Here is a 13,363-nt window from a genome sequence, read left to right on the forward strand (position 1 = left end):
CACATAAACACACACACACACACACACACACACACACGCACACACACACACACACACACACACACACACACACACACACACACACACACATAAACACACACACACACACACACACACACACATAAACACGCACATAAACACACACACATACACATAAACACACACACACACACATAAACACACACACACACAAACACGCACATACACACACACACACACATACACACACACACACACACACACACACACACACACACATATACACACACACATAAACATACACATAAACACACACACACACATATATACACACACACACATACACGCACACACATATACACACACACATAAACACACACAGACGCCGTCGTCAGGAGGTGTGACCTGATTGTTTAAACGGCGAGGCTTTTGACCGATGCGATTGCACAACCGCTTAACGGTCTGATCTGTGGATGAGAGGGGAGACATCAGGCGCCACGGACTCTGCCTCTGGTTACAGTAAATCCGCTGTTTGCAAAGGTATTATGTAAACGTCACATTAGTGATAAACGAGGGGTTTGCAGCAACTTAATTCTATTTGTTTAGAGAGAGAGAGAGAGAAAATAAATAAATAATCTCCAGATGCAAAAAGGGCGGCGAGGTCTTATGAGCTGAGCCATTCCGACAGAGAGTGACTGAACACTGGGCGGGGATGGTCTTTGAAATGAGGATGGTGCGTTTGACTACAACTCCGACTTCATGATTTTTTTTAAGGGATCGTGGGGGCGCGTTTTGGCTTGAACTCATTGAGTTACATAGAAACATAGAAAATAGGTGCAGGATTAGGCCATTCGGCCCTTCGAGCCTGCACCGCCATTCAATATGATCATGGCTGATCATCCAGCTCAGTAACCTGTACCTGCCTTCTCTCCATACCCACTGATCCCTTTAGCCACAAGGGCCACATCTAACTCCCTCTTAAATATAGCCAATGAACTGGCCTCAACTACCTTCTGTGGCAGAGAATCCCACAGACTCACCACTCTCTGTGTGAAGAAATGTTTTCTCATCTCGGTCCTAAAAGACTTCCCCCTTATCCTTAAGTTGTGACCTCTGGTTCTGGACTCCCCCAACATCGGGGACAATCTTCCCGCATCTAGCCTCTCCAACCCCTTAAGAATTTTATATGTTCCAATAAGATCCAGTTCGAGGAGGGGAATACAATACAATATATCTTTATTGTCATTGTACAGGGGTACAACGAGATTGGGAATATGTAGGGGCGATGTTTGTGATTCCTTTCTCCCTCCGCACCACCCCACCCCTGAATATAGACACACACACTCCCTCCCTCTCTCCCACCCACACACGTGTGTTTGAGAACAGCGATTTCTTGCCCCGCACAGCCAGTGTGTGTGTGTCTGTGCGCGCCTAGGAAGCCGCCGAGACTCGCTCACTGAGTGGGAATCAAGGATAAATCGCCAACCAGAGGAACTACACGCCTTGTATCCAAAGTCCGGCAAAGAGAAAACACCCCTACTTTAAAAACCCGAGCGCCACAAGGAATTGAGTGCGTTTAGTGCCGTTTAGAGCGCTCCTGCTAATGTAGCAATAGCCCGAGGAATAAGGTATTTATTCATTCATTTGTTCCATCTCTCTCGACATCGCCGTCTATATCGCTCGTTTACCTTTCCCCCGATGAAGGGTCTCGACCCGAACCATCACCCATATCCCACCCCTCCCCAGAGATGCTGCCTGTCCGGCTGAGTTCCTCCAGCTTTTTGTCTCCACGGTTTAAACCAGCATCTGCAGTTCCTTCCCACAAATGTATATTTCTTGTCTTTTGAGTCAAATAAAACAAATGCGCCTTTCCGTCGCGATTAATCTTGCTGGGACTGTATGTGGCAATCCGATTTAGGAGCACCAATGCAAAAAATATAAATACTAAAATTGTGGTTGGGTAGATTAATGATAAGTTTGGAAATGATTGGCTGGCAGCCATGAAATAGACACAGGTTTTGTTTTCGTGTTTGTTGTTTATTGGGCTGCAGACCGGGCTAATAAAATGGATTTCCGAGAAGCCATCTCGCCCCGTGTTCAACAATACTCATGAAGCGCGCACTTTATGCAGTTAACAGAAGGGCGCTCTGTCTTTTTTTCTCTCTCTTGGCGGCTAGGTCCATTGATTGCGAGTCTCTACAGAACATGCCCCTTTAGTCGCGCTGGGCAGTGACCCAACAAACCATCCTTGGCTCTGGCGTCGAGCTGAATGATAAAGGAAGGACCTATTCTTCGCCAGTTCTGCATGTGGACGCGTGAGACGCGGGCGCCTTATTAGAGAGAACGGATGCTCTGAATGAAGTCTAGGAATCTTTAGTCATTCGACTAGGACGGTGCGCTCTCTCTCTGTCTCTCTCTCTGTCTCTCTCTCTGTCTCTCTCTCTCTGTCTCTCTCTCTCTGTCTCTCTCTCTGTGTCTCTCTCTCTCTGTCTCTCTCTCTCTGTCTCTCTCTCTCTGTCTCTCTCTCTCTGTCTCTCTCTCTGTCTCTCTCTCTGTCTCTCTCTCTGACTCTCTCTCTGACTCTCTCTCTGTCTCTCTCTCTGTCTCTCTCTCTGTCTTTGTCTCTCACACACTCTCTCTCTCTCTCTTTCTCTCTCTCTCACTCTCTCTCTCCTCCCTCTCTCTCCCTCTCCCTCTCTCCCTCTCTCCCTCCCTCCCTCCCTCTCTCCCTCCCTCCCTCCCCCTCTCTCTCTCTCTCCCCCCCTCTCTCTCTCTCTCAGTGTGGAAAACCCCACTGCTTCCTTGGTCCTCCAGCGTGTTTTGGGAGACTTTAACGCCTGGTTCACGGTCCCTGACACGATTGTGAGTATTATTTTCCTTATTATCAGTTCCAAGGTCTCCCGGGTTAATTTTTTTAAAAAATTTGGAACGAACAGATAGCACAACTACCACCACCACGTACATTCACGGTCAGAAGAAGGGTCTCGACCCGAAACGTCGCCTATTCCTTTTCTCCAGAGATGCTGCCTGACCCGCTGAGTTACTCCAGCTTTTCGTGTCCACACGGTGTTGCCCTGTTCTCGTGTACGTGAGGTTTGGTACGTGAGGTTTGCTTTGACCGAGAGGGTTTTTATTTGAGGCTGCGAAGACGAAGTCGACCGGAGCCACCTCCGGCTCTTCAGCAGGTGGAGAGAAAGAAGAGGCGATCCTCCTTCACAGTGCGCTACTAGCCCCTGAGGCGAACGAACAGGGTAGCAGCGGTAGAGTTGCTGCCTCACAGCGCCAGAGACCCTGGTTCCATCCTGATTCCCGGGCGCTGTCTGTACGGAGTTTGTACGTTTTCCCCGGGACATGCCTGGGATTTCTCCTTGATCTTCGGTTTCCTCCCACACTCCAAATTATTGGCTTGATATAAATGTGTGTGTAGGTAGGATAGTGTTAATGTGCGGGGATCGGCGCGGACTCGATGGGCCGAAGGGACTGTTTCCGCGCTGTATCTCTAAACTGAACTCAACAGGTGACGGGCGACTGGGGGGGGGGGGGGGGGGCACTGAGTTCGTTGAGGCGTGTTGCCAAGAGTCTGTACCCCACCCCACCCATACTAATTCTCGTCTGCCCCTCACGGAGATGCGTCTGAACGCCGCCTTTCCCCAGAATTTGCAACAACAAAAAAACAACCTTTTCTGTCTCTGATTTATTCCAATCCCAGAGTCCCCAAATCAAGAACAAACAAACACACACAAAACAGCATCTGCAGTTCCTTCCTGCACACACACACACACACACACACACACACAGATTTTTCATCGGTAGGTTTAAGCGGGAGCCTGCTCAAGAGCTGAATTGAGGCAGGAGAACAGGGTTAGGATGGGAGTGATGAATCAGCCATGATTGAATGTCCGACCCGTTCTCTCTCACTCCACTCCCATCCAACCGGTGGTAATCACAGCAAATAGACAATAGGTGCAGGAGGAGGCCATTCCAGCCACCACCACCATTCAATGTGATCATGGCCGATCATTCTCAATCAGTACCCCGTTCCTGCCTTCTCCCCATACCCCCCTGACTCCGCTATCCTTAAGAGCTCTATCTAGCTCTCTCTTGAATGCAAAGCAGAAAGGGTTGTGGAAATGATTGCATGTATGTATCACCAGCGCGTTTTTGGACTTGCAAATAACAAAAATAAAAATTCCAAAAAAAATCTGTTTTTAAATGGCTTTTGGGAGATCACCTTACAAACCGACCTTTGTAACACAGTGGGCGTTGATGTCTCCGGGATAAAGCCTTGCTTTGTACATTGGCTCGCGTGTTGGGGATGATTGAGTGACATTTACACGCCCACTTTGATGTGCTGCCTTTCCAACTTTATCCCGGGATCGCCGCTTGCACATGCGGCAACGGCCAGACGGGGTCGCTAGAGGTCCTAGTTTAGTTCGGGGCGCTCCTGGTTCCCCACCTTCCTTGCAAAAGAAGCTACTGAGAACCCTGCATCTTCCAGCGATCTTCTGAACCGCTCAATCTGACTCTGCCTTTCATTGACAACGGCACAAAGCCCGTTAAAGGAACTTTAATGGAGAGTTAGATATAGCTCTTGGGGCTGACGGAATCTGGGGGATATGGGGAGAAAGCAGGAGAAATTTTGGATGATCACAATAGGTGCAGGAGGAGACCATTCGGCCCTTCGAGCCAGAACCGCCATTCAATGTGATCATGGCTGATCATTCTCAATCAGTACCCCATTCCTGCCTTCTCCCCATACCCCCTGACTCCGCTATCCTTAAGAGCTCTATCTAGCTCTCTCTTGAATGCATTCAGAGAATTGGCCTCCACTGCCTTCTGAGGCAGAGAATTCCACAGATTCACAACTCTCTGACTGAAAAAGTTTTTCCTCATCTCTGTTCTAAATGGCCTACCCCTTATTCTTAAACTGCGGCCCCTGGTTCTGGACTCCCCCAACATTGGGGGACATGTTTCCTGCCTCAAACGTGTCCAACCCCTTAATAATCACGGAAGATCATTTTGAATGGCGATGAACCGAATGGCCTACTCCTGCACCAATGTTCAATGCTTTCTATGTTAAATATGCAAGTTGTAAAAGGGAAGAGCCGTATACGTATATTTCTTTAACTCGAAGATGGATAGGTGATGTTTTTGGTCCGAACCGTTCCTCAGTATCTGTGATGCAGCCTGATGTGATTATTATTCACGCAGGAAGGAACTACAGACGCTGGTTTACACCGAAGATAGACACAAAATGCTGGAGTAACTCAGCGGGACAGGCAGCATCTCTGGAGAGAAGGAATGGGTGACGTTTCGGGTCGAGACCCTTCTGCAGTCCCAAAACGTCACCCATTCCCTTCTCTCCAGAGATGCCGTCTGTCCCGCTGAGTTACTCCGGCATTTTGTGTCCATCTTCGGTTTAAACCAGCATCTGCAATTCATTAAAAAAAAAACTATGTTGGGGGATTGGCGGATCCTTTAAAAGCAGGAACTCAGTTCCTTGCTACACATTTCTTTAACTCCCCCCCCCCCCCATTACCAAACAAGACAGGTCTCAGCATTTTGTGTCTGTCTTAGGTTTAAACCAACATCTGCAGTTCCTTCTTACACAATGCAAATATCGGGTCCGAAGAAGGGTTTCGACCCATTCCTTCTCCCCAGAGATGCTGCCTGTCCCGCTGAGTTACTCCAGCATTTTGTGTCTATCTTCGGTGTAAACCAGCGTCTGTAGTTCCTGATCCGCTGAGTTACTCCGGCATTTGGTGTCTGTTTTTGGTATAAACCAGCATCTGAAGCTCATTTTTATTAAAAATAAACCATTTTGGGGATTGGCGTACAAGCAGGAATTGAAACATTTCCCCCCCCATTTATGTCTTAGTACAAAGGAAGACATTGCAGGTTGACTGGTAATTTCTAAGTATATATATCTGAAACAATTAAGGATGTTTTTTCCATTGATATATAGCTAGTTTGTTTTTGCTTAATTTATTATTGTCTCTTCTCACACAAGGCAGATGTAACCATGGTCTTTTCTGTCAATCCAACCATCCCGAACTGTATTCTGATTAGTAACCGACCTCCATACCAATAAAACTGTCCAGTGTAGTCAGATGATAGACACATAATGCTGGAGTAACTCAGCGGGACAGGTTGTATGCCCGTCCCGCTGAGTTACTCCAGCATTTTGTGTCTATCTTCGGTGTAAAACAGCATCTGCAGTTCCTTTCTACAGAGTGCAGTCAAATGCCTTGCCACCTCGATCACCGTGGTTTAATGTGAAATTAGTTAATTCTGGTTGCGCGGACTCCCAATCAGCGATAGGAACGTCACCTGAAAACGACAGGGTCTATATTGTAAAATATATATATTTAAAAAACCCAATCATTTCTACCATCCTGTGGAAGAAAAGGTCGCAAATTTGTCCCAACAAATTTGTCCTGCGTGTCAGAGAATTGGATGGGACAGCTCTAGTTGTATAGATCACATAATCTCAGATGCTGATTTGATGCGGACAAGCGAAGAGTATTTGTCGACTAAATGTGTTGGAAGGAACTGCAGATGCTGGTTTAAACCGAAGATAGACACAAAATGCTGGAGTAACTCAGCTGGACAGGCGGCATCTCTGGAGAGAATCCCAGTCAGAAGAAGGGTCTCGTCCCGAAACGTCACCCATTCCTTCTCTCCGGAGATGCTGCCTGACCCGCTGAGTTACTCCAGCATTTTGTGTCAATCTTCGTACTTAGCCCTTTCAGTCAAAATGCAACAGTTTGCTAGTCCCATCCTCGTCTAACAAAAGCCACACTCAGGCCTTGAGCGCGACCCCCTCCCTCCCCCCCCCCCCCCCAATCGCACTTTAGTCCACACTCTCTGGGGAGCAGTGCCGCGTATGATAGATAACCGTCTGCCAATATCTCTCGTTTCCCTTTCCTCTGACTCTCAGCCTGAAGAAGGGTCTCGCTCGACCCGAAATGTCACCCCATTCCTTCTCTCCAGAGATGCTGCCTGACCCGCTGAGTTACCCCAACATTGTCTGTCTGTCAAAGGTTATCTCCGAATGTCTCACTGGTTCAGTCAGCGAGGCATGACCCTTATAGAGTCTACGGGCGCGATTTCCTTAAAAGTGTGTGTGTGTGTGTGAGAGAGAGTGTGTGTGTGAGAGAGTGTGTGTGTATGTGAGTATGTGAGTGTGTGTGAGAGAGAGTGTGTGTGTGTGAGAGTGTGTGTATGTGTGAGTGTGTGTGTGTGTGAGAGAGAGTGTGTGTGTGTGTGTGTGAGTGTGCGTCTGTCTGTGTGTGTGTGTGAGTGTGTGTGTGTGTGTGTGTGTGTGTGAGTGTGTGTGTGTGTGTGTGTGTGTGTGTGTGTGTGAGTGTGTGTCTGTGTGTGTGTGTGTGGGGCGATGAAACGCGTTATTTAATACAACGCCACAATTGAACAGATGCGAATAATGTCCCTTGCAGATATTATTCCATTCCTTCTGTCCCTTGCCAGTTCACCCGCCCCCCGAGATACATGCACACACACACACACACAAGCAGTAGATCTAGTGGCGGGTCTCATGGCCGCATGAACGCCCCTCTCCCCATCCCGTCCTCGCACACTAACACCAGGCACGTTTACATGTGGTTTTGAAGTAACAAAAAAACCCTGGTATTCACCGGAGAGAAACCTCCTCGCTCAACCACCGCCGCAGTAAGATTTTATTAACCCGGGGAGGGTCAACGATTGGGAGGGGGGGAGGGGGGGGGAGGGAGGAGGTGGGGGGGGGGAGAGGGAGGGGGGGGGGAGGGAGGGGGGGCCGGGTTGTTTGCATGATAGCCCGAGGGAGGACAGAGGAGATGAGGACGAGAATCAGTGTGACCTGCAGATGTCGGTAAGCCAGATTTCAGGTCCCGTCTCCCGCTCCTCGTCACATCTAAATGCAAAGCTCCACGTCAGACAAGCGTGTATATGTGTGTGTGTGTGTGAGAGAGAGACAGAGAGAGACAGAGAGAGAGAGCGCAGCGGTGCGGAGAGAGCACGTATTTTTCTCGATGTTCATTTTTTTTGCCAATTGATTGAGCTGCCGTCTGAATGCGTTCGATATTGATTCTTATCACTGGATATTTTTTTCTCTTGTTCCCTCTCTCCTCCTCCCGCCTCAACCTCCATCCATCCTCTCCCTCTCTGTGTGTCACTTTCTCTCTTCTGTCTGTGTCTCCCTCCCTCTCTCTCTACGCCCCCCTCCACCCTCCCCCAACCTCCCCGCCCCACGCCCTGGTTCCCTTCCAGAGCCACGACTCCGGACTTGTGCATGGATTTCTCCAAGATTCTGGGAGTCTGAAAAACATGGATGTCCCGCCATTCCTTGCAGCGGAATAGTGCGTTTCTGCGCAGTGAATGAACGAAGAACATGCAGGGCTTGCTAATGCACTGAGGAAGGATACGCCGTCTCCAGACTGCCTCTCCGTGACCATGTCGTGATCCTTTTTTTCCAGCGGGGCCACCGACCGCTCTTCCTCGCCGTCAACCCCATTCCTACCGTGGACCCTGATATTGACAACAACACAGACACACGCACACGCACACACACACACACACACACACACACTGAGAAAGAGAGAGGGGGAAACGCGCCTCTGGAATTGATACACCTGCAAACATCATGAAGATTATCTCTCCGCTTCTAAGCGATGTGGTCTTTGAGTATTCGATCCGGCTCTTTCTCTGCCTGGTGGGGACGGGCTATTCCCAAGGAATGCCGCACGTCTTGAGATTCGGTAAGGACATTGTTTATATTTTGTTGTTATTTGTCGGATCTGATTTTCAGACGCGGGGCATGTTGAACTTGCGCTGGCTCGGTGCGGGCGGGCGGCGGGGAAATGAGATTACTCTCCCCCCTCTCCCACCCCCCTCTCCCACCCCCCCTCTCCCACCCCACTCCCACCCCCACCCCACCCCCCCTCTCCCACCCCCACCCACCCCCCACTCCCACCTCCCTCTCCCACCCCCCTGTAATGTCCTACTCCATTTAGAGCTTTAAGATTGTCTGGTTTCTTTGGTGCACTTCGCATTGCCCGGCTTATGACAACGAGCTGACTTTGCTACCCTTGTCATCTCTGATGCTCCTTGGTGGGATATGTTGGCTTTTATTTTACACCACAAACTGCTGGAGACATCATTCAAAATCCAGCGTGAAGTTTATATGCCGGTGCCGTCGGTCAATGCGGAAACACCTTTCAATTCATTGTGCCTTGTGTGGGACAGGATTATCGGCGCCCTCGGCTTGATCAGAGTTAATGGAGAGTCTTTGTTGGAGAAAGACCCAGTGTCTCCTCATCCGTGCGCGTTCTCGTTAATTACACTCGAGCATTTGAGTCAAACTGTTTCACGCAAGCAGAAAAAATGATCAACCGACTATTTCTGACCAGCAGGCTGGGTTGAAACTGTCAGTGTCAATATGTTCCCCTCGCATAAACGCCCGCACTTACAGGAGATTCCTAGATGGAACTGGATAGCGTGTGCGAAGTACGGGCTTGATGTGTTAATAAACTCCGTCAAACTGGTTGCAATTAATTACGGGGGGATTGCGTGGTTCTGTGTGGAATACCGCGACACAATTAAAATGCTCTCGACTGGCGGCGCGAAATCAACTGCTAATCAATTAGCGCGCCGTGTTTGTAAATAATTTAAGGGGGGAAATCAAGACGCCTTGGTAAGGCAGGGTTGATCAATTAACCGAGGGAGAAAGATAGACGGAGAGAGGATATAAAGTCTGCTTTTAAAAATCTTAGCCTGTGTGAGTGTGGATATACAATTATTATTGGGAACTTACAAGCACGCTACTGTTTGCAAGGAAATCCAGAGAAAAGGTTGGATATTGAATGATGGATATGTGTAGCCGATCCTGGATGCAACAAGTACTGGGAATGAAAGCGCGTATATTTTTGAGGACTGGCTCATGTTGGTCTAATTTGCTGGCTTCCCCACACTGTAGTTAGTGTCCGGTTAATTTCCCTCTAGTCAGTCGCGCGTTGATCTGAACTGTTAGCGGCGTTATTAAAAGAGCGATTCTCCCAACACCACATTACACTCCCCCCAGACACCCGGCGACTTCCTTTTATTTTTGTTTGCTGTTGTTAATGGTGACGGTAGGGAGAGGAGGGTGGTGAAGCGGACGCGTTTTTTTTCTCCCCCAGGAGTGTAGGAAAATTCTGAATTGAAGAAAATTCAGTCTGAAGAAAGGTCTCGACCCGAAAGGTCACCCATTCCTTCTCTCCTGAGATGCTGCCTGACCTGCTGAGTTACTCCAGCACTTTTGCGATACCTTCATTTTTTTTTCTTCTCCACATACTCCTATGCTCGGCTGATGAAATTAAATCTTCTCGTAACAACCGCGGCCGCTTCCTTACTAACGCTGGGCACTTAACGGCGTGGAAGCCAGTTGCAACCAACAGATGGTTGTTGCAAGTGAGAATATGCGCATTAACCCCGAAGTGAAGCCGCTGCGGCGTTTGACATGATTGCGAGCGGCAATTGATGCAATTATCTCCTAATTTATCCTTAGGATCCACGTTGCCGGTAATAGATATATCGCCAAAACCTATCCCCTCCAACCACACCGTTGGGCCACTCCAGTGTCGGGTGGCGCTCCAAAAGCTGGGCGCATTTGCTTCGCTCGCCTTCGGCTTAGACATGTCGTTTATTAAATCTATTTGGATGGAAAGAACTGTACTTTAAATGCGAGCTTCGCGGAATGTTTTAATACGCTTGTCAAGTCCTTTCAGTGTGCCATATGACTCCCAAGCAGACAGTACCGGGATTAAATTACAAGGTGTTTTACTTTTATTGACCATTTTTTGTTTTGAAGCGGCATATCCCGTGTTAGTACGGCGGGCGTTCATCCTCGAGGCTGGAGTCCCTTCACTAAACCACAGTGTTAGACAATAGATAATAGGTGCAGGAGGAGGCCATTCGGCCCTTCGAGCCTGTACGCACCGCCATTCAATATGATCATGGCTGATCATTCTCAATCAGTACCCCGTTCCTGCCTTCTCCCCATACCCCCTGACTCCGCTATCCTTAAGAGCTCTATCTAGCTCTCTCTTGAATGCAGTCAGAGAATTGGCCTCCACTGCCTTCTGACGCTGTCTGACCCGCTGAGTTACTCCAGCTTTTTGTGTCTATCTTCGGATATGGGGGTTTCTCTACTGTTAACGGTGGCGGGGTTGGTGTCAGGCGGCGTAACCCTTTCTCATTTGTACTGGCGAGGTCGAGAGGCGACTCGGGACTCAACGCTGAGGACATTACACCGTGACATTGCAGGTTGATTTTAAGACTGCCCTGTGGCAGTCGTTCGTCTACAACGTTTCTGCTTACTGAGGATTGATCAAGCCTCATTATGTATGAACATGCCTTACTTGACAAGCAGCCTTCACATCACCGGTTCTCTGGTAATCCATATAAAGCTTTATAATTGTGACACGAAGGCCGAGAGCGGATCCACAAGGAGTAGATTAGCAGATGTGCTCAGGGCAGTGACCCCAACCCTACGCCCCCCACAACCTCCCATCCAACATATATTCCCCCAACACGTCACTAACGCGCCTGGACCAACGCACAGAATATATTTATCTCTGAATTAGTAAAACGTTCCGGTCCATTGGCATGGATCAAAAAGGTGATCATTATTAATAACAATAATCATTAATACAGTGTTACGACCCAAAGTTGACTGGGATCTAATTCTACATTATTATTCTTTTTATTAATAATAAGAATTATTAATAATAATAACAACGCAAAACACGATAATAATAATAATAATAATGGCATAAAGGTCATGCTCCTCCGAAGAAAGAAAATCTCACACTAGGTTAGAACCGGGATGAGGAAGAATATCTTTAGCCAGTGTGTGATGAATCTGTGGAATTCATTGGCACAGACGGCGGTGGAGGCCAAGATACTAGATTTTAAAAAAAAGATGAGATAGATAGTTTCTTGATTAGTACGGGTGTCAAAGGTTATGGGGAGAAGGCAGGAGAATGGGGTTGAGAGGGAAAGATAGACCAGCCTTGGTTGAATGGCGGTGTATACTCGATGGGCCGAATGGCATAATTCTGCTCCTATGTCTTACGGTCTTATAATATTTGGCTTCATAAATATTAAATGCCTGTGTCTCTTTAACAGATTTGTGTAGCATTTTATTGTCGATAAGTGTATGGAATGAGCTGCCAGATGAGGTAGTTTTAGATTTAGAGATTTAGAGATACAGCGCGGAAACTAGGCCCTTCGGCCCACCGAGTCCGCGCACACTAACACTATCCTACACACACTAGGGACAATTTTTTACATTTACCCAGTCAATTAACCTACATACCTGCACGTCTTTGGAGTGTGGGAAGAAACCGAAGATCTCGGAGAAAACCCACGCAGGTCACGGGGAGAACGTACAAACTCCGTACAGACGGCGCCCGTAGTCAGGATCGAACCTGAGTCTCCGGCGCTGCATTCGCTGTAAGGCAGCAACTCTACCTCAGCGCCCGTAGTTGAGGCAGGTACAATCGCCACGTTTACCAATCATTTTGAAGGTACATGGATGGCTAGGACAGGTTCAGAGGGATATGGGCCAAACGCAGGCAGGTGGGACTAGTGTAGCTGGGACATGTTGGTCGGTGTGGACTAGTAGGGCCGAATGGCCTGTTTCCACGCAGTAAGGCTCTGTGACTTTATCTGTTCAGTGTGCCACTATTTTCGGAAGGGATTGGCAGCCCCGGCAGATATATATAGACAATAGACAATAGGTGCAGGAGGAGGCCATTCGGCCCTTCGAGCCAGCACCGCCATTCAATGTGATCATGGCTGATCATTCTCAATCAGTACCCCGTTCCTGCCTTCTCCTCATACCCCCTGACTCCGCTATCCTTAAGAGCTCTATCTAGCTCTCTCTTGAATGCATTCAGAGAATTGGCCTCCACTGCCTTCTGAGGCAGAGAATTCCACAGATTCACAACTCTGACTGAAAAAGTTTTTCCTCATCTCAGTTCTAAATGGCCTACCCCTTATTCTTAAACTGTGGCCCCTTGTTCTGGACTCCCCCAACATTGGGAACATGTTTCCTGCCTCTAACGTGTCCAACCCCTTAATAATCTTATATGTTTTTCGATAAGATCTCCTCTCATCCTTCTGAAATTCCAGTGTATACAAGCCTAGTCGCTATAGGACTTGGGTTTTAGGAGCTGGAGTGTACGAGGACGGCATTTTTTTCCTGCAAAGGCCGCTTCTGGAGAAACTGTGCTGATTTTGAGTTTCAGCACCCAGGACAGCGGCCAAGCATCCGCACCAGAACCTGCCTTCAGAGGCAGGGTGTGAGGATGCAGAACGGCTATCACCGACACACGGTCAATGA

General features: G+C 48.4%; 1 protein-coding gene across 1 annotated transcript in view; it reads left to right on the plus strand.

The window, feature by feature from the left end:
- The first annotated feature begins 7,591 nt into the window (after positions 1–7,591).
- Positions 7,592–13,363, plus strand: part of grik2 (glutamate receptor, ionotropic, kainate 2) — a 463,075-nt gene continuing 457,303 nt past the window's right edge. The window contains 2 exon segments of the mRNA XM_078399849.1: positions 7,592–7,668; positions 8,248–8,735. Coding sequence (XP_078255975.1) covers positions 8,621–8,735 — 115 coding nt within the window. The 5' untranslated portion in view covers positions 7,592–7,668; positions 8,248–8,620.

This window comes from Rhinoraja longicauda, chromosome 5 (genome assembly GCF_053455715.1).
Source record: "Rhinoraja longicauda isolate Sanriku21f chromosome 5, sRhiLon1.1, whole genome shotgun sequence".
NCBI classification, from domain to species: domain Eukaryota; kingdom Metazoa; phylum Chordata; class Chondrichthyes; order Rajiformes; family Arhynchobatidae; genus Rhinoraja; species Rhinoraja longicauda.